At 34.9% G+C, this 21,865-nt stretch overlaps 1 protein-coding gene and 1 long non-coding RNA gene across 2 annotated transcripts in view; one reads left to right on the plus strand and one right to left on the minus strand.

Moving 5' to 3' along the window:
- Window positions 1-4,711: 4,711 nt before the first annotated feature.
- Window positions 4,712-20,420, plus strand: LOC126819644 (uncharacterized). Its single transcript, XM_050547791.2, has 9 exons — window positions 4,712-5,132; window positions 7,886-7,976; window positions 9,464-9,634; window positions 13,411-13,578; window positions 14,169-14,336; window positions 14,926-15,093; window positions 17,411-17,539; window positions 19,328-19,711; window positions 20,008-20,420. Exons 1-9 carry the CDS (start codon window positions 4,812-4,814, stop codon window positions 20,058-20,060), a joined length of 1,653 nt encoding a protein of 550 aa, XP_050403748.1. The 5' UTR covers window positions 4,712-4,811; the 3' UTR covers window positions 20,061-20,420.
- The window catches only part of LOC126819658 (uncharacterized), a 30,384-nt gene continuing 28,825 nt past the window's right edge, over window positions 20,307-21,865 (minus strand). Inside the window, exon 4 of the long non-coding RNA XR_008787979.1 lies at window positions 20,307-21,426. This is a non-coding gene — a long non-coding RNA (uncharacterized LOC126819658). The remainder of the gene's footprint in view (window positions 21,427-21,865) is intronic.

A 21,865-nucleotide genomic window follows, 5' to 3' on the forward strand; every position in this document is an offset into this window, starting at 1 on the left:
CTGATATCCAATATTTAAGACAAAATAAACATTGGTACACGATTCGTGTGCCATAATGCGTTTCAGCGCAATTTGTAACAAGCGACTCGAAGAACGGGGTTAGACATATTCCACAGGTCATGTAAAACGGAGACCCCATATTCTTATCTGGAGAGCATGCGCAATAAATACTATCGGTTTAGACTGGAATAACCAGACGCTATAAGAGATTGCCATTCGATTGAGACTTCTGGCGTATTTCACCGAACATAACTGCTTTGAAATTAGAGTAAAAACGGAAACGATTGAATGTAAATCTGTTTATTTACATTCATATTACATTATTATGTACGTTGCGACCCATTTGTGTCAATTTGTACGTCCCAAATATTATCGATTTAGCTCCTTTAACTGAAGAATTATCGATCAAAGAGAAATTGTGCCCGGACAGCGGCACTACGGCCTACTCTTATATCGAATTCCAACTGCCTGGGGATCTTTAACGTGCATGCCAATGTGAACACGGGACCTTGGTTTTTCGTCCCATCCGAACGATTTTCCCATAAGAAAATCGGATATTGATATCATCGCTATAGTCACATTGCATAACCCGTGGGTTTTTTCTGTTAACTCCCAAACTCAAAGCCCAGCTTAACCAGGGCGGGTCCCTGGATAATTCTTCAGTTAAATCGAAGTTTGTCTCGCCAAAGTGGCAAGACACGGAGGCATCCATTTTGAATATGACGTCAAACTTTCTTGACGCGGTATCTTGTCACATTGTTTGCCCAACGTGAGCGTCGGAGTGCTTCTTCTCTCCGACGAAAAACCGAGGTCCCGTGTACATATTGGCATGCACGTATAAGATCCCTTGGCAGTTGGAATTCGATATAAGAGTAGGCCGCAGCGCCGCTGTCCGGGCAAAATTTCCCTCATAGCACACTGTATGGCGTATGCCCGTCTTCATTAGCCCAGTTTAGAAGCAGAACAGTAGGAGTAGGACGTTAAACTCCATTTCATTTCTTCTCTCCGAAAAAAAGTCATAGCGACAACCTGGCCTTGGATATAGCTACGTCTCGGGGCCACCAATCGAAAGGCGGTGGTAGTGTAGAGGGATGTGCAACGCTTAATCAGTAACGTCTACCATTACACTAACGAATGTGTAAATATGTATATAGAATAGAAAAGAACAAAATAGAATTTGATTGCATCGGAACGCCCTTTTAGGGCGGCCATATACAATATGTAAAGATGAAAAATTTATACACGGGCATCAATTTACAGACAGACAATACAAACCATACATACAGTATACATAATATAGAAAATAAAAACAGGACAAAAAAAAATACAAAAACAACATGCGCGCATAAAATAGATACGGGTAATATAATTAATATTATGTAGACATATAAATCACAAATTCTGCAACACTGATCGGGGCAATGATGCTTGATGGATTGAAGAGATGGATTGAAGAGATTATTAAAACAAAAGGTTCGATCAGTAATGTTTACGGTTGGATATATATATATTGTGTTCGCAAATCTTTATACTTTTCGCATTCCATAAGAAAATACTGTTCTGATTCAGTTTTATTTGTACCGCGAAAGAACAAACCGTCGAGTCGAAGCGGTCGGAAATAGCCGACGGTTACCGATTGGGGTCAAGGACGTTGAATGATAGGGAGGCAGACCACCATTAATTTCCCCATTGACTTCAATGTTAATTCTGGCCTATTTGCCCACCTCCAACTTTTCCCCAAATTTTCGTTGGGCTGAATGCTTTCCACTACAGACAGAGGAACAAATGGTCATGTCTTTGCACTAAAATTTGTATGAGGTTGACCACCAAAATTTTGAGATACACAAACTTGAAGAAGCATACTAAAAACATGTAACTAGTTGCCGTACATATCGCCGTAGCTAACCCGATAACCCTCTTATCCTTCCGCCTCAAAATCATGAATATTTACCAAAACCTGGCAGAAAATGTTAATTCAAACCCTCTTCATCCATTCTAGACCAAAAAATCAACACAAATGGGCATGCAAAAGGGGAGAAAAGAGAGAGAGAGAGAATTGCTATAAATAGACGAACTACAATATTTTTATTTTACTTTTGCGTAAACAAAAGTTGAATGATAGCGATAGGCCGACAAATATTTTTATTTTGCTTTTTACTTTTACTTTTGTTTTACATTTCAAATAACTTTTGAAAATGATTTTAGTTTTCATTTGTGTTTTGATTTTAATTTACATTTTGGTTTTACTTTTATTTTTATTTTTATTTTTGCTTTTGATTTAATTTTTAGTTTTGATTTAACTTTTGCTTTTGGTTGAACTTTTCAAATTACTTTTAAAAATGATTTTAGTTTTCATTTGTGTTTTGATTTTAATTTACATTTTGGTTTTACTTTTATTTTTATTTTTGCTTTTGATTTAATTTTTAGTTTTGATTTAACTTTTGCTTTTGGTTGAACTTTTGCTTTTGGTTGAACTTTTGCTTTTAATTTACTTTTGATTTTGATTTTGCTTTTCATTTTCATTTCATTTTATTTAGGTTTTTAAAGAAATTTTGTTAAATCCTGAATGATAACGATAGGCCACCATACTTGTCTCTCTCGGCTATTATTCTAGATATATTTATTTGACGCGTATACTATCTCTCTCTCCTACATCGTTAACACTGTTCATCACGTGCATTTTGCATACCGATAGTTCATTGGCCAATCACGCTATTTTACCGAGATTTCGCCTAATAGTTTGGATGCAGCTATGGCGGGTGTGGCGCCAGGCAGGGTAAGCTTACTCTTCCGGACACCTGTTACCACTGTTTGTCGTGTATTTTGTACACGGTGAACAGTCCATATGCTGATTACCGTTTTTTTAGGACTTCGAATTTTGTCTAATGGTTTGGATTGTTCGTACTTGGTTTTATTTTATTTCATTGTTCACGGTGCAAACTGCAAATGTCAGTAGTTCAAAATACGTATTTTAGTTTTATAATTTGCAATTTCCATTGCTCAACAATACCAATGTCACGGTGTTAAAATACAGAATACACTTTTCAATAATACAAAATACAGTATAATAGTTATATAGTAGAACATATACCGTATATGGGATCTACGACGAACCTCATTTGCATACGGAAAAAAGTCCGGACTATGACTGAAATTAATGAAGTTAGCACACATATTCCTAGCGCCAATAAAAACCTAGATATAATTATCATGAAAAGAATTGTTACCTTTATATTAGAAAATAACATTTTACGACATATTAATGCAAAGAATATATGTAATAGAGCCCCCCCCCCCCCCCACACACACACCAAGAAAAAAAATATCCTATTACCTTAAACATACTAAAATATCGCACACTAGGCTAACTGGGCACGCAGAAAAAGTGGTACGTCCACGCTGCTTCAAAACGCACCCAAACCAGATTTTGTGGCAAAATGTTTTTTGTTTCATTGAATCAAGGGATGAATAAACTACTAGAATACAAAAATCCAAACGCCGCCTATGCTGGATTTTCAAGATTTATTACCGTAAACGTAAATAATAACAGTTACCCCACTAATACAATAAATGCAAGGTCTAAAAAATAAAATCTCATCCTTAAACACTCATGATGTCGAAACATACGAAAAAATATTGTTACGTTGAACACAAACTTGATCAAATTTATGGCATAATATGCTTTGCTACCGCTGAGGGATTGGTGGAAGCTAGTGACTTATGCTTTTTTATTCGTACATCAAGTGGGCGCTTCGTTTCACGTACATACTTTTATTTTCATTGCACGAGCAAGGTATTTCAATTATACATCCTATGGACTGTGGTGGTTGGTTTGTTGTGTTTTACCATTAGCTTTTAATATATTCTCAATGGTTGTGCCGCTTGCCAAGGTGATATCTATGCCCAGTTCTTGTTTCATCAACTTTCTAATCCGGTATGAGATTTTGCCACGAAACGGGGGGGGGGGGGGTATTCTGATGCCAGAGTGGTCTGTCTTTGGCGTTCCAGGCTTGCGTCTGTTCTCTATGGTGGTGGTGATGACACCACTAAATAGTTGGGTGTTTTTTAAATTAGAAATTAATATTTACTAACAAGAGGGTCATCATTTATATCAACATAAACCACTGCCCAACCTTCGCCCCGCCTTCATCCAAACTCATCTATGTTTTGATAATTCAAGTTGTATTCTAAACATCTACGATCGGTGTAATTAAAATTAAACGAACGACGAGGGAATGTGTAGTAATTATGTTGTTTCGCATGTTTTTTTAACTAGCGGCATATTCACTCCCTCGCCCCCAGAATTCCGCTCAACTAAAGTACTTTATTGTGCTTGACTCATTTCATCATTTTTGTATTGTTTGTGTTAAGACATTGAACATGCAGAGATGGTTTAATCGATGTCGTGTGGGTTTTTATTGGATATATATTGTTCATGATAAAGAAGTATTCAATGAGAAATCATTAACCGGGAGAATTTTTTTCAGAAGTAGACAAAACATTACTATAGTGTAAGAAAAATAGTAATAACTTGAAATAGAAGGTATAAATAATTCAGTATTTTTATTGTAAAATTTGATTGTTCCGTTACCAAGAACTGCTCTATAATCCCCAAGGAATTGGTGGGTTTATACGTGTTCCAAATGATTAATCTTTGTTAAGGTTAATATTGTATCCGGTGCTGTTAAGCATTTCATGCCATGGAGTCAGTTGGATCCTGATGTGGTAGTATAACACCATGAAAGCAGAAGTCGGATATAAAATCTGTTGAAAACACCCTTTTGCATTCTCATCGTGATAACTTTTAGAAAATGGATGGTATCCTTGTAGTCAGCGTACTGATGACAATCCTGCATTCAAGGGTTCAAGCGACATTAAATGACACTATCGAGTTGTCATTTTCTTCTTTGTCACACAGGAATAAAAGATATAACAGTGATCCTTTCAATATCTTCAAAAACGTTGGTGTTTTGCACTGTGCTAAGTACTGTCTACAGCGAAGTATGTGCCAATCATTCGGCCAGGAAGGTGATGTTTGCAGTTTGTTTGAAACTCAACTTGTAAATCAATTAGAAACTAATGCGGGGTCACTGTTCAGCACCAAATCTGAAATCGAACATTTCTTTTCTCAGGTAATATATATGTTTATGGTAACGTAATTTATCTAATTTAAAAGATTGTAAAATTGACACATCAGGAATTGCTGTAAGATGAAAATTCGAAATCTGTGGCTTTTGTTTTTAAATTAACTTTAATTAAATTTGAATTAAATTTGATACGAATTTTCGAATTTCTTTTTTAAAAGTCCAAAACATTTATTTTACGTAAAGGAATTAGTGTTATCCATCAATTGTGTACCCAGGACTCAATTTCTCGGCAATGTTAATATTATGACGTATATTATTGCCGACCAGAGAGAATCCAAATTTTTTATCGCCCTTTAATGTATATGCTATTTCGAATTGAACTAAGCGAAAAATATCGCAATTTATACGCATAAATTCAATGTGGACGTATATTGTCGTTACTTCCGTCAGTTTAGCCGCAATAGTAGGGTAAACGTGGTGACCTTTACAATTGATACACCCATTGATGCTTTGCGAAAGTAAAATAGCATCAAGCGAATATTTTTTCAAAATCAATGAAGTAGGAAGCATTCACATAGTCATTTTTTATGTACACATGTGGCCATGGTGTTAACCACGTAAAATCTCGAGTATAGAATTATGTGGTATTGTTTCACTTTTATTTCATTGTGGAAATTATGAAAGTTACAGGTCTGTAAAATTTTTTATAAACAAATGATTACAAAACCCACCCAAAGGAAGTCCTTATTACTTTTGCTGGAGTCAAATCAGTAGTGGAAACATTTCTAGCGTCAGTTGTACATTGGCCTGGCGGTTATATGGGAGAACCATGTCGATCTTTTTACAGTTCGTGGCTGATGTTGTTCATTAGGGTATAAGGAGGAACCATATTAAAAATCTAGTTGTTCGGATTGTAAGTTTCGAACGCGTGCTGTTGTTTCTCCAGGCTCATTTTGCCCCTTATTCAAACGGAGTGGGAACTGGGATTGTGGCATAGTCTATGGAATAAACTCTCACAATCAATGAATCCATTACTGTCTGTGGGCCATTTTAAATCTCAGCTCAAAACATTCTTATTTCAAAACCCTGATCTGTAAATAATCAGTGAATATAAAAACCAACAGCGCCTTAGAAACTGTTTTCTTCAGTATTAACGCGCTTTGTAAATGACGATATTATTATTATTATAACCAACAAGTGTAATGAATCCAAATGTAAAACGTGTTCAATCATAATTGAAGGTTCATCCATAAATATCACGGACAATTTTACATTTCATGTAAAACAACCAATGACTTGTAAACCTGATTACATTATATATGTAATAATTTGTCCGGGCGGTAAGGGTAGATATATCGGAAAGACCATAAATATGCTTAGATTAAGAATGAACCACCATCGACAACATATTCTTAATCCGCTATACAGGATGATACCCCTAAGCCGACACCTCGATGTTTGTGGCAAATGCAATTTTAATGTCTTTCCGTTATATCAATTAAACAGCAAAAACAACGATCTATTAGATGCAAAGGAATCATATTTTATTGAAAAATTCAAACCATTGCTTAATTCAAGGTGTTGATTTTTTGTTGTATTAACATTGTAGTTGTGTAAATTATAAATGTTTAATTAATCATTTTGTTAATGATACATAATGTATGCATATTATCTTATCGTGCATATTATAGCCATTATAGTTCATTGTTGTAACCATGACGTTATTACGTCATATCAATTGTTGGAATTGGTAAAATTTGCTTGAAGAAGCTTAATAAAGCGGAAAGTACTCGCAAAAACCTATTTTTTCCCCCTAAAATATCTTTATTTCGAATATATATATATATATATATATATATTTATATGTATTATAGGCCTTATACCGTTCTCCTTCCTGCCTCTGTGATGTGAAAAGTTTCATTAAAATAATAGGCCTGATTTACGTCTATTAGTATTATCATGCGACCTAATTATGGTTATGAATGACAAGAAAGTCCAACTTATGCCCAAGTAAACGGCAATGTTCACGTTTTTTTTTTTTTTATTTTCATAAACTGTCGCATATTTCATTCAGAAATATTTTTAGTTAATTTTGAAAATTTATGATTATTTCAAAATTTATAACGGCATTATTTTATCGATGTTTACCTTGAGGTAAATGCAACTATGTCAACCATACAAAGCAATGTTTTGCGAGTGGTAACATGGCGGAATTAGTACTTCCGGTGACTTCACACTTCTCAGCCAATAAGCTATCCAGTTATTAAAAAGATCAGTGCCCTCCGTACGTTGACGACTAGGATGTTCTGGGTGACCGAGACTATGCAAATTGAGAAGTCGTCACTCCGTCTACATTCAAATTCTTGAAGTAATATTATAAAACTTAGTGGAATTGTTTTGTTTGCAACATTATCAAAACTTGGAATTCTCAGATGGCAAATTTTATTCTGTAGGCCTACCAGTTTTTGGGTGATGTGGCTTGTTAAAAATATTTTGTCTAGCTGCTTCATCAGCTATGTACACAAATTGCTGTGTCATATTCCCAATTATTTACCTTGAGATTAGTGAAATAGTAACCATATTCTAACTTCAACTAGCCAGTGCTAGAAGACTATTGACCGAGTTCAAAACCAGATCGTGCTGACTATGAAGTTAGGTGTAGTAGGTGGGGAAACAATTTATATCATTTTAAAATTATGTGTACACCGGGAATTCTACATACGCCAATGGAGAAAACCACCCTATGTACTGTTTTATCTTATAATTAAAACACCATTAATTCTTTTTTAAAATTTTAGAATGAGCTGAATGTTTGTGGAAATGTTACTTGTCCTATTGGAACTATCTGCATACAGACTATAAACCATAATACTGCTTGTGTATTTACAGGTAAAAACCTTTTATTTAAATGAGAGCTAAATCTTTGATTTTAGATGAAAAAAGGGTTTTGAATTGATTTGATGTGTTATTTCGAGTAGTGATGAAGCACGCCGGACGTGCCACTTATCCATAGATATTACCTATAAAGGTGTACGTCTCTTAATTGTGTGATCAACAAAAAGAAAATGCCCCATGGCCACAACAAATCAATGTTACAAACAATATTAAAGATGGGTTCCCGCGTACAAACTGGGTGATTTAATGGTATATATGGACTAAAAACATATTCAAACTAATTAATTTGTCATAACTTTGCTTCAAATCCTGGGGGATGGGTGGCTGAATGGTTAGCACGTGCGCGCTGTACCATAAAGTCTGTCATTGAGTCAACTGGCGTGGTTTCGAATCCCCGGTTGTACGTGGCAAGGAGTAGGGTCGCCTGTCCAACCTCGTGGGTTTTCTCCGGGTCCTCCCACTGCTAAAGACCCCTACGCGCAAGCGAATTATTGAAATAAAATTAAAACATGTAAACATGTGTTAGTCCCGAAATGGCCTAGTTTGTGTTGAGTGAACGTTAAACCCCATTTCTCTCTCTCTCCGCTTCAAATCCTTCTCAAACATCGTAATTGCGAAGGAATGCCCTGCTAAGTGCTATAAAAAGTCGATCAAACCAGGTCATGTTTACGTCACGTGACTTACCTCTTGGAAATCAGAGGAGAATTCATTGCATACATAAGACGGTCTTGTCTTTAATCGCTTACTATTTATTACAAATATCGAATCCTAGTTAAATTCTCGGATTATCCACTACCCTCGTTTTTTTCCGCCATTTTTAACTCAGAAAGTGCTGTACGTCTAACTCTCCATAAAGTTTATCAACTTGTACATCAAGCGCTCAATGTTCGCGTGTGACCTTTGACATCATGCGTGCAGAAATTCCTAATCGTCGGGCTGTTGATTAGGGGAACCCTTACATGTTTGTCCTGTATACGCTCCATGAGTGTTTTTCGGGGAATCCAGCATTTTTCTAAGATTGGATATCTCTACTTTCCATATATACCAAAATTACCATACTTTTATTGGATTATTGGAAATATTAAACCACCCGATAAATACTTATCTGGGAACCCATCTTTAAGGCAAGCGGGAATAAAGATGCGGGCTGTTATGCGGACATTTTTCTCGGTTATATTTACCAATGTAAGTCGAACTTATTTCTTCTGTCCCTGAACTAAATCGAGAAAGAAAAAATACGCCCCCCCCCCCCCAACAAAAAACACATCATACAATAATATATCGTTTTGTCTTTACATGTTAGACTTACATAACATATAGACCCGAATCCCTATTAACTAATCCCTATTGTGAATATGCAACTAAGCCTAATCAAATATTTTGATTGTATTTTCTCAATATATTGATTTACCCAATCGACATTATTTTGTTTTTATTTCTTTCATTTTCGACATAAACTACTTGTAAATCGTTATTTTCAGATTGCCCTAATCTACCTGAAAAACCTAGGAACAGTTATCTGCCACCTATTGTAACAAGAGAGGTTGGTAAATCCCTGTTATTACAATGTGATTTTCGACCAGTTGGAAATGCAAGCATTACTTGTCAAACAGACGGTAACTGGACTATACCAAACTTTAATTGTATTGACGGTAAGTGTGAACAATTATTATTTACGCAAAGACACAATTTAGTCAAGTTTATATTTTACAAAAAGCTGTTGAGTACTATATTGTATATTATGTATAACTATATATACCATTTCATTTTTAAAAAATATCATGACTCAGGTCTCTTTTTTTTTTGAAACCAGTAAAAATAAGGTATTGAGCCAAACTAAGGCAACATTCTTTGGTCACGACAGCAAATCGAACAATCGTGTATTCCGGTACTAAATACAATGTGGTAATATTATCCCAATAACGCCCCCCCTATCGAATCGGTGTAATAGTTCTCAAAATCATGGACTTCTCGTTGGACTTCAATATTGTCTCAGACTTCACGCTGTGTTATTTTAATACTATAACTAAGGAAAACGGCTTTGTTCTAAATACGTGTTTATATATCAGTGATACATCACTAATACAAAAATTACAACAGCTATGAAATTACATAAGCAATGACGCTAAATGCAGTCTTATCTCAGCCGCTCACCAGAGCTGACTTTTATGTGAAGCAACTTTAAAGGACAAAATTGCTGTCAGTCATTATCACATATTATGCGATAGAACTCGTAGCAATGATCTCTGTGTTGAATAATATTTGGAACGTGTTAAACCAGTTCTATCACATATGTGATAATGACTGACACCAATATTGTCCTTTAAGATATCGCCATTGTCCCAGAATGATGTTTGGCAAAACCACGGAGCAGGTACGATTCTACTCGCGACACACGGACGTAACCTCTTTCTAAGCGGTAGGCCTATATAGTATACTACATGACCTTTGCCTACGAGCTGATGAATTATAAATCAGTTGGAAAATCATCGAAACCTTAGTGAATTTTCATTGCTTGTGCTGAACTTCATTTACTATTTAGAACATCAATCTGATTAAAACACAGATCCTATTTCGTTTCGTTTTTATAGTTCAAAATTTCGACTTTACTTGTCTTTACTACACTTGGATCTGGAAGCGTTGTTATTTAACTCGTGTTCTGCTTGAAATGAGGGGTCAGCCAATCAAATGGTCTGTCGAATCGAGCGTTTGACCTTTTTTGCGCGGAACTGTGGGTAGACATTAGCGACATAAGAAATCAAAACAAAGCAAAAGTAGATAAAAGAATACATGGCGGTCGCTAATTGGTTAATTGAATGACTGACGTATATCGAAAGTATAAAAAACGAAACGAAATATAAATCTATATTTTAATTAGATTGTTAGAACATTCACTTCTCATCACACAGTTCACATATTTTTGTGTAAACATTTGAAATGATTATTTTTCTTGACTGTCACCACTGTGTTATTTTTCCATCAAGCACTTGATGTGGCGTACAATTAATTTAGATTTCACAACATAGACGAAGTGTCCTGACCCCCCCCCCCCCAAAAAAAATAGGGATAATGCGACTTGATGATTGGGATTTCTTTATTTCCCGTGTATTTTTTATTCTGTTGTAAAAATTAGAACTACCCGAAAGTTCACAACGAAACGAAACCATGCCATCTGCCGATAATACGAGAAGCGATAGCCAAAGTGTCTTTTTATAAATCTACGTTTTCTTTGTGGCGTAATTCTAATGATTTTTATAAATTCAGTCTTTATTATTATAAATAATTATTAGCTTTCGATTGAAGAAAATGAAACTGACAGAAATAGAAAACTGAACTAGATTAATATGGAAGGGTATCGCTGCCAATAATAAATGCTCTGCTACAATGTTTTTTCTATTGATTATATGTAAAAAGTACAATGTACAAAGTCATAATACCGGTAATGATAAAGTCAAAATACCTCTAAGGCAAGAGTTAAATGTAAAACGTCAAATGTTAATTGTTAAATGACAAATGTTTTGTGGGAAAATGCTTTTTTTGACGTGTCTACATTTTACATTTCTCTCATTACACTTTACATTTGCTCTCTGCCACATCCCATTTGTGCTTCGCGTGACTTATTAACATATACGGAAACCTGGCACACTATAAGCCAGAACAAGGATATTCAGGAAATCAGCCTAGCACACAATAAAAATTTACTCACCTTGACACTTTGGATGGCACTTTATGATGATTACCGGGGGGGGGGGGGGGGCTGGCTGTGCAATGTCCAAATACGAAATTTCAGGTATCATGTTACATATTAGTGGAAAGCACATTCATTTCTGTTTGTAAATATGTAAATAGTTTTCTGGTACAATCGTATTTTCATAATTTATATCCAATAAATATCACACTATTAAAGGGGTATTCAAGTTAAAATACTGGTCTAAATACGAAATTCCAGATACCATGTTGCCTATAACTGATTGCTCTTATCAAATATGCAAATAATTTTCTGGCACATTCATATTTTAGATAAACTAAAATAAAGATACAGGGCTTAATCAAAAATTCTCTATGTCCATACTAAAAGATGTATAGTCATTCCTCTCTTTAAATATATTATTTATTTGTTGGGCACAATCCTTAAATATTGTTTTTTTTTAATAGATCAAAGTAGGCTACTCAACTCTGTTTATAGAGAGACCGGAAAGAGTGGGGGTGTTTAACTCTTGCCTTAGAGGTGTTTTGACTTTATCATTATCGGTATTAGGACTTTGTTCATTGTACTTTTTACACATAATCAATGGAAACGACATTGTCGCAGAGCATTTAATATTGGCAGCGATACCCTTCCATAGATTAACGCATTACGGGGGGTGCTTTGGATTTTTTTTCCTTTTTTTTACTTAACCCTTGTCGGTGCTCGTGGGGTCTCCGTGGACCTCATGCACATGTTTTATAGTGTTTTGTAATAACTACTGGGGCACTGCTTTCTGAAATTTAGTGACTTTGTCTCCTATACATTTTTACACGTAGCGAAGAGTTTGGTATTCATCTGCTTCCCACATGCTGAGTTCTGTTACATGCAAATCAGGTCCAACGCTTGAAGGGAACAAGGGGTCCAATCGGACCCCTAACTTACAACTCACAGTAGAGATTTTGCTAATGTATTTGCTGCCTAATACCATATTGCGTATGCCAGAGTATTCTCTCTTTTAACACCTGTATGTTACAAATACCCTAAATTAAATGATGAATTCCAAATATTCAATGGTTTTTGTATCAAACGTGATTTGCCATTTTACCTCTTTATCACATAGTACACAATATGAATGCAAATAAAAACTAAAACCCTGCCTTTTAATTCAGATATATCTGTACGTAAACCCCTTGATACCTGCTATGTGATTCTCACAACGTGAACCGACAAGGGTTAATATTTCATCAGCGTATATTTATTAAAATAAACTTTGGCTATCGCCACGGATCGGCAAAGTTTCTTTTTCTTTTTTTCATTTGACTACGCCGGACGTGTTTACATTACAAAGTATGCAACAATTCAGACGAATCTGCCTATTCATATTTAAGTTAGGAGAAAACCTCAGAGATTAAATTATCTTGAAATCTAATTTTGGTCGATAAACTGTAAATAATAATTATTATTATTTCATCAGCGTAGATTTATTAACACAGATAAGCGAATATTTAATAATTAAGTGAATGACATTTCCAATAAACGCCTTCTCGTATTATCAGTACCTAGCATTTCTCGTTACATTGTGAATTTTTCTCTCACAATGTTTACCATCAGCATAAACGGAATGAAATTAGTTCCCAGTCTTGTTTAGATTGATATAGATCATTTAGAAATTATTTTATGGTGGCCCCGTTCCCCTGTCCTTTTTCATATTATATATATTGTGTTGTTTGTTTATCGCAGAATGTGTTTCACCACCTACATCGAGCTCAATGACGAACGATGCGAATGCAACAGCCATTGGAACGATAATCACTTACACATGTAATCTACCCAGTTTTGGTAATACATCTATAATCTGTCGAGGCAATGCTACATGGTCCGAACTTGACGAAGATGTGTGTTATTATGGTAAGCTTTCCCGTGTAAAATGTATTATATTCCTATGAGTACCAACGGTCCTTCGAACCTACTTTGCTGAACTACAATTTCTGTATTCTTAAAAGCACATATTTGTCATTAAAATAAACTTTGGCTATCGCCACTGATCGGCAAAGTTTCTTTTTCTTTTTTTCATTTGACTACGCCGGACGTGTTTACATTACAAAGTATGCAACAATTCAGACGAATCTGCCTATTCATATTTAAGTTAGGAGAAAACCTCAGAGATTAAATTATCTTGAAATCTAATTTTGGTCGATAAACTGTAAATAATAATTATTATTATTTCATCAGCGTAGATATATTGACACAGATAAGCGAATATTTAATAATTAAGTGAATGACATTTCCAAGAAACGCCTTCTCGTATTATCAGTACCTAGCATTTCTCGTTACATTGTGAATTTTTCTCTCACAATGTTTACCATCAGCATAAACGGAATGAAATTAGTTCCCAGTCTTGTTTAGATTGATATAGATCATTTAGAAATTATTTTATGGTGGCCCCGTTCCCCTGTCCTTTTTCATATTATATATATTGTGTTGTTTGTTTATCGCAGAATGTGTTTCACCACCTACATCGAGCTCAATGACGAACGATGCGAATGCAACAGCCATTGGAACGATAATCACTTACACATGTAATCTACCCAGTTTTGGTAATACATCTATAATCTGTCGAGGCAATGCTACATGGTCCGAACTTGACGAAGATGTGTGTTATTATGGTAAGCTTTCCCGTGTAAAATGTATTATATTCCTATGAGTACCAACGGTCCTTCGAACCTACTTTGCTGAACTACAATTTCTGTATTCTTAAAAGCACATATTTGTCATTAAAATAAACTTTGGCTATCGCCACTGATCGGCAAAGTTTCTTTTTCTTTTTTTCATTTGACTACGCCGGACGTGTTTACATTACAAAGTATGCAACAATTCAGACGAATCTGCCTATTCATATTTAAGTTAGAGAAAACCTCAGAGATTAAATTATCTTGAAATCTAATTTTGGTCGATAAACTGTAAATAATAATTATTATTATTTCATCAGCGTAGATTTATTAACACAGATAAGCGAATATTTAATAAATAAGTGAATGACATTTCCAATAAACGCCTTCTCGTATTATCAGTAGCTAGCATTTCTCGTTACATTGTGAATTTTTCTCTCACAATGTTTACCATCAGCATAAACGGAATGAAATTAGTTCCCAGTCTTGTTTAGATTGATATAGATCATTTAGAAATTATTTTATGGTGGCCCCGTTCCCCTGTCCTTTTTCATATTATATATATTGTGTTGTTTGTTTATCGCAGAATGTGTTTCACCACCTACATCGAGCTCAATGACGAACGATGCGAATGCAACAGCCATTGGAACAATAATCACTTACACATGTAATCTACCCAGATTTGGTAATACATCTATAATCTGTCGAGGCAATGCTACATGGTCCGAACTTGACGAAGATGTGTGTTATTATGGTAAGCTTTCCCGTGTAAAATGTATTATATTCCTATGAGTACCAACGGTCCTTCGAACCTACTTTGCTGAACTACAATTTCTGTATTCTTAAAAGCACATATTTGTCATTAACAAATTTTTTCTAGTAATTAATTATATAATGTTATAGTTGTCGCTGCTGATCCGCACGCTGCTCAGAGTATGCTTACTCTTACATAAATACTTCATAAAACGTCATGATTGAGTTTTAATAATTTAATATTTTATCATTTAATAAGTTCACGCAAAATTTACTCGGGATAGCTTTTCGTTTTATTGAACCTTTGACTTTAATTATCCCTTCTGGTGATTAAGGTGACCCGCGCGACTGTCAATTATTATAGAACTATTCACCCAAGATCAGATTTCTGCATCCAATTCAGTCTTTTGATAAAAATACCAACAAATGATCGTCAGATAAATACCGGAATATTATTATCAATTGGATGGAAATGAATATGTTTAATCCTAGACGCAGGATCTAGAAACCATTGAAACATAAAAGAAACCTTTAAATTAAAACGGCTAGATCTCTTTGATGTCGGCCACACATAAATTATTGATTCCAATTGGCACTCTTTAATTCTGTATTGTAGAGATATAACCGATATGTCAGTAGCGATTTCCGCATAATAAAATTTTCAATGCATACAAGGGACCTCGGTTTTTTGTCCCACCCGAATAAGTAGATTGTGGTCAACTATTACCATTGATCCCCAATCTTTGGTGTGTGCATACATTGAGAGGTGCAATACAGTTTCCAGTATTTTTTAAATATAGAAGTAATGCAGAACCTTCTCAGTTACGATATGTTCCTGTACATTCCTGGTCGTGTATCGCTTTATTAATATTAATGTTAATGTAACACAAGAATTGAGACAGAAGATATAAACATATGCTGCGAGTCGGGAAGAGTTATGTGTTAGGGTTATGCTCAAGGTATCTATTTGATAACAATAGAGAATTCATTTTGTGCATTTGTAGTGAATTCTTTCATGAAATTATCCACAGATGATTGTTATCTCGATTTGAATTTGGCACTGCGTTTTTAATGGCTTTGAGTGGTAAATTGTTAACATTTGAATTAAAGAGGTAAATTGTTAACATTTAAATCAAAGAGACAAAGCAATGCGTCATCTAAATTCTATCGTCGTCACTTACCAATCATTATAGAAAGTTCCATCCAAGATGTGAATTCTGTATTTTAAATTTATTCATTGGAAAAGGAACAAAATTGTCGCCAGATAAATACTAATAATATAATAATAAATTCCATTTGTAACATGCTAGAATCCACAAAGCGTGCTTAATTCATCCTACTCATTCTCGCATGCAAAGGTTTATACACCACAGGTGTGAATAAATTGGTATGTCAAAGAAAGCAGTTGAAGTCAATACTGGAAGCCAGTTGTAATATGGCAACGCGAATCATTTTTAGTTACTTTCTGGCAACAGAGTTTTGAAGTTGTTGGTTAAGTTAATATTTCGGAAGTCCTGATAACAAGCGACTGCTTCATTCGTTATGAGGTGTGTTATTTTTCCAATGTGCTTTATGTGGGAGAAACATTTGCGAGAGAGAGATCACAAACTTGTTGAGCCATAGCCAATTCCATATCAAGCACTGCAGCTAAGATTTTTACAGAATGTGAAAAGTTGATTGTTACTATACCAGTTCTAAATCGATTATTGATTCCAATGATGCCAATGTGGAGATATAACCGATGTTGTAAGTAGGTGATGTATATTTTCAAACCGGTTGGCGAAGGGGCCAGGTCGGTTGGGGATGTCATTTCTCATAATTAACCTCTGAATTAGAGAACCGGATTCAGACCAGTTATTTGACAACCTCTTTTACTTCGCCACGGCTTAATGTTATTTTGGAAGAGATTTTCAACGTTACAGGCGCCTGTGACATGTGCTACTTTGTCTGAGGGGAGATTGTTGTATTATCTAACTTGAAATTACATGATTTATTATAGTTTACTATTATATGTCTCTTACTAGGTTAAATAAATTTCCTCTGGGATAATAAAGTCATAGGCCTATCTTATTTTATATTTTTCATCTAAAATTCGTAAAACAAAGTTTTATTTACTCCACAAAACAACATAATTTAAATGTTTTGAGTTAAACCAATATTAAGGCCAATTGGTGTCAACCCAATTCAATATTTTATTTTTTGACCTCACTCAAGGTGGCTTAGCTCCTTTATGATGAAAACAAATTGTATTGTTCTTGTCAAAAGAATCTTAAAAATACAACATTTTTTCACCCGGTTTGATATTTCTGTTTTTCTAGGTAAAAACTGCTTTGATACTATGCTGTTGGGTGGTAACATAACATCAAATATTATAATTGCTCCTCGACCAAATTCACAAGTTGAAGTTACATGTAAGGAAGAAGGGGGACTGACCTATACTATAATACGTAAGTTGGTATTTTACCTTTTTAATTCATTTAAGAAATTTGGGAATCACAGTTTGCAAACTTTTTGTAAAAGTTCTATCTCTAAAAGCAATATGATTCTATTATGACGAATCCTTTGCAGACGATATAAACGGGATATGTTCAAAAGTAAGAGCGGCTATAAGGCATGTCGAAATTCAAACCTTTTCTCGCATTCGGGATCCCCCCCCCCCCACACACACACACGCCACATACATCACTATGTCCTATTGCTTCAGATTTCTTAAAAATTGACCTCTGCTAAATCTTTTTATGGACTTCGTTTTAATCCTATTGAATCCAAGCAGGGAGAATATTTATCATTAAAGATACATTATGTAAGATTTAGATAAAGAGCTAGACATTCTTGCTCTAATAGTTGGGAAATAGATAATGTAAAATGAATAATTTGAAAATTTCATTCAAATTACTCAATTGCGAGCGAAGATATTAGCATTTGAAGGTTTGACAAGACGTGTGCAATAGTTTCAACCACCGTACTGGTTGTTCGAAGATAAGTCTCCCTCCTCCATGAGTTGATTATGGCCTGAATAAGTTAATTAATGTCTAATTAATAATTTAGAAAACATTTCAGGCCTAAAAAAAAGTCCTGCAATAGGCAGATTTAGCTCTTGCATAATGTATGTTTAAAATTTAGATTTTGTTTTCTTACTTATATGTAAAATTATAAACTCGGAAACATTTTAGCGTGCATTACGCCGTGGAAAATCTGATATATTCCGAATAAAACATAGCTCGAGAAAGCCCTGGAGGATGTCGCGTAGGCATGGTTCCTTGTGTACGGGACTCGCGAAAAATAAACTCCAATTATATATAGAATATATTTTATAACTGACGAATTAATTTATCATGTTCGTTACTTTCATAAGGCCGGTTGTGCTCTATCGTTGAAATGGTACCAAAATAAACGAGCTCCATAGTGTAAACTTTATCTCATTCAGCGCATTGCAAGGCATTCATATAGAAATAAAGAAAATGATTGTGTTAATTGTTATCTTAACAGAGCCATGTGAATCAATGATTATTTACATTATTGAACATTATTGAAAGAAGACGCTCACAGTCAAACTGAAAAATGCCATCTTTTGTTTTTTGCTCAACAGACCAAAGGCATACTGGGACTATGCCCGTTCATGGTCCTTCGTCCGGTGTTCGATAGTATTCCAATCTCGTCCTTCCAGATTCTTTCTTGCCTGTGCATGCACGTGGCGCCGTTCAATTTTTATTTTTTGTCACAAGAGATTTCTTTTCGAAATTGAAGTGAGATTTAACGTCCTAATTTTCTAAACCAGTCGGTCTTGTGAAGAGGAACGTTTGTCTGGATGGCGTTTCTGCATTATCTTGGCCGAATTCCAACTGTCAACGTGCACGGGGCCTTGTTTTTTGGGTTCATCCGAAGGACTTGACAGATATTCTCTATGCACCACTGACAAATATATAGGAGCCAGCTCGGTACTGACTGAATCACCATGGCCCTTCATTTGTTTTATATTATTTTGGTTCGCGTACCCAAAGATTTTTTTAGAATACAGTCGTCGCGTGTGCGGTATACTTTAAAAGTATTAAATAATCTATACAGATCTGTAAAGGGTGTAGTCATCTAAACCTAATCGACGTCCTTTATTGTCTGTATAAAAAGGCGCCATATTTTGTAAACCTGACCATAGCGCATGTGTTGCTAAAGAGAAAGCGAGAGAGGGACTATATCATTTCGGGACTAAGATGTGGTTAAATTTTATTTTATTAAAGCTCATGACCTACAACCAGACATGATATTAAATGGTACTACAGAGGTAACATTGGTTTACACCATCACTCAAGACACTACAGAATCAATAATATCACAGTCTCAAACATGTAGACAATATGTAGAATACAGGTGCTTTAATAGCAGTATACACGTCAACGGTGTACTAAAAGCAGCATTCTATACCCGGCATCATAACCGTGCTGATTATTTTCCCGGTGGTACACCGGGGGAAGGTAATTGTGCTTGTGGTGTCAACAAGGTCTGCAATGGTACTTCTCCGTTATGTAACTGTGATTCCAATGACGAAATATGGCGAATTGATGATGGTTATGTCAGAAACAAAGGTGATTTGCCGATTACCAAGTTCGAATTTGACCTTGAGGGTAAGAAACCTAATGATTGTATTTAGAGGGTGGTTTGATACCTGGAATTACAAAATATTACTGAAATTCAGTTTGACTCAAATATATATTTAGTCACATTTAAATGTTTATTTCATATATACGGTCACTGATTGAGAACAGTGTATTGTTTAGTTTGTCAGACCGATACAATGTCCCAATCGAATTAAATGTTAATTAGCGTTCGAGTACTTGTACGAACTTGTATTCCAGATTTAAATAGTTTGACAATGTCCCAATTTATATTAAGCCCGACTATTTTTAATTATTTTTTTCAGCTAAAGTATCATACGTCACCATTGATGGTCTAGAATGTGAAGGATCGGTCTAATATGGCAACATCTGACAAATTTGCCTATAGTTATTATTTAACTGGCTATTTGCTGACATTTACGTTGCTCAAACAATATATGTTCTTTGACCAGGTTATTCCAACCGTTTTGTGTGCGCTATTGTTGACGATGCTGAATATTGTGATGCAGATGTTTTTCCATACTTTATCAAGATTACATATTTTTTTCTGCCATTGACCCAGTATAACTGATGTACGGGTTTGACTTCTGCTAAATACTTCGGCTCTTGATGAATACATTTTATTAAAGAGAGCTGAAGACATCTTTTCTCCAACTACAACTCAACTTTTTGTTTCCATTCCTTTATAAAGTGTATATAATAAAGGTGGTTATTTCTCTTAATGCATTTGTTTATATATAATGTGATGGATGATGGCAGTAACATGTATTGTTAAAGACAAAACAACATACTGGCTAAGGGTTTACGGTCTAATTAAAATTATATTTCGTTACGTTTTATTTTTCGATGGTTCACTCAATTACACCCGGGCCTAAAGACAAACCTTACAGCCCACATTTAATAATACATGATAACGACCCCAGTTCAACCTACCCATCAAAACCCGTGATGCAAACAATTCCATAAAGTCTTTTGAACCCCTTTGGTTATTGACACAATTATCTGTTAATGGAACGGCACAAAATAAAATCTGATTTTAATAAGATTAGAGGCAATATAATACCAAGAAAAGTTCAGATTCATTAATTAGAATTTAAAAAGAATCCATATTAAAAGACAGACCGGGAAAAGGTAGTTAAGATATAAATTGATATTCTCTAGGGTGTAATAAAGTTTATGTTTTATGTCCCATTAGGTACACATAAACATCAACTAATGATAAATAGTAAATGAACGAAATTAAACTGTTACGGTAATGGTTATTTTCTTTCAATTATATAAAAAAAAGCAAAAGTACAAAATGTAGAAAATATACACGAGGTTCAGGAATACACACGAGATAGTGTAATATTTGTCCTTGTTTTGCTTGGCATCATTGTTGTGATTTCTATTATTTCTCACGCCCAACGCTGTCTTCAATCCACAACCATTCATAATACAATAGTAAATAATATATTTCCAATCTACATAGCACTATCTTTTCGTTGAATAAATCATGCCCTGGAATTATCAAACATTAAGTTCTTCCACTGCCACATTACGCAATTCTAAAAATAAACACACACCAGCTGCCGTGGCTAAAATATTTGAGATAATACCAATGGTAGATGACCAGGATATGGTTAATGGCTCCAGTGAAATGTCAAAGTGTTTATCTTCTAACTTTTTGAAATAATGTCCGATCTTAACACCAAACACAACCATTGACATAATCTGTAGACTCACTGAAATAAAGAGAACATTGCTCTAATACAGATATATACTACAAAGACAACAGTTAGGGGAAAAAACGGTAACGAAATTGTAATATAACCATAATAATATTGTCACTGTACCATCCTAATCACGAAGTTCATAGACATATAAGACCCTCGAGACATTTTGTATCTGTAAAGGTACAAGCATGAAATCAATAGAAAGTAATGTAGCTTTAGATAACGATAGCTTATGTCATCGATCATAATTAATATATTTTTTTATACGTCCACATTTTCATGTTGACGTATATTGTCGTCGCATATCGGAACGTAACCTCCGGAATTATGGCCCTTGATTGTAAGCTTGTGGACCCTATGGAAGTCACAATTTTATTCCGATTTAAAAAACCGTTTGAATATATCATCGTTACACCTTAATGACGTGAAAATCGTACCAAAACTGTCG

The sequence above is a fragment of the Patella vulgata genome, chromosome 4 (assembly GCF_932274485.2).
Source record: "Patella vulgata chromosome 4, xgPatVulg1.2, whole genome shotgun sequence".
NCBI classification, from domain to species: Eukaryota; Metazoa; Mollusca; class Gastropoda; family Patellidae; genus Patella; species Patella vulgata.

Excerpts from the sequence above, each read along its gene's own strand:
- LOC126819644 (XM_050547791.2), top strand. The coding sequence starts at position 4,812 with ATGGATGGTATCCTTGTAGTCAGCGTACTGATGACAATCCTGCATTCA. Across the intron at positions 13,579-14,168 it reads CGAAGATGTGTGTTATTATG|AATGTGTTTCACCACCTACA; the intron begins GTAAGCTTTCCC and ends TGTTTATCGCAG. Across the intron at positions 15,094-17,410 it reads CGAAGATGTGTGTTATTATG|GTAAAAACTGCTTTGATACT; the intron begins GTAAGCTTTCCC and ends CTGTTTTTCTAG.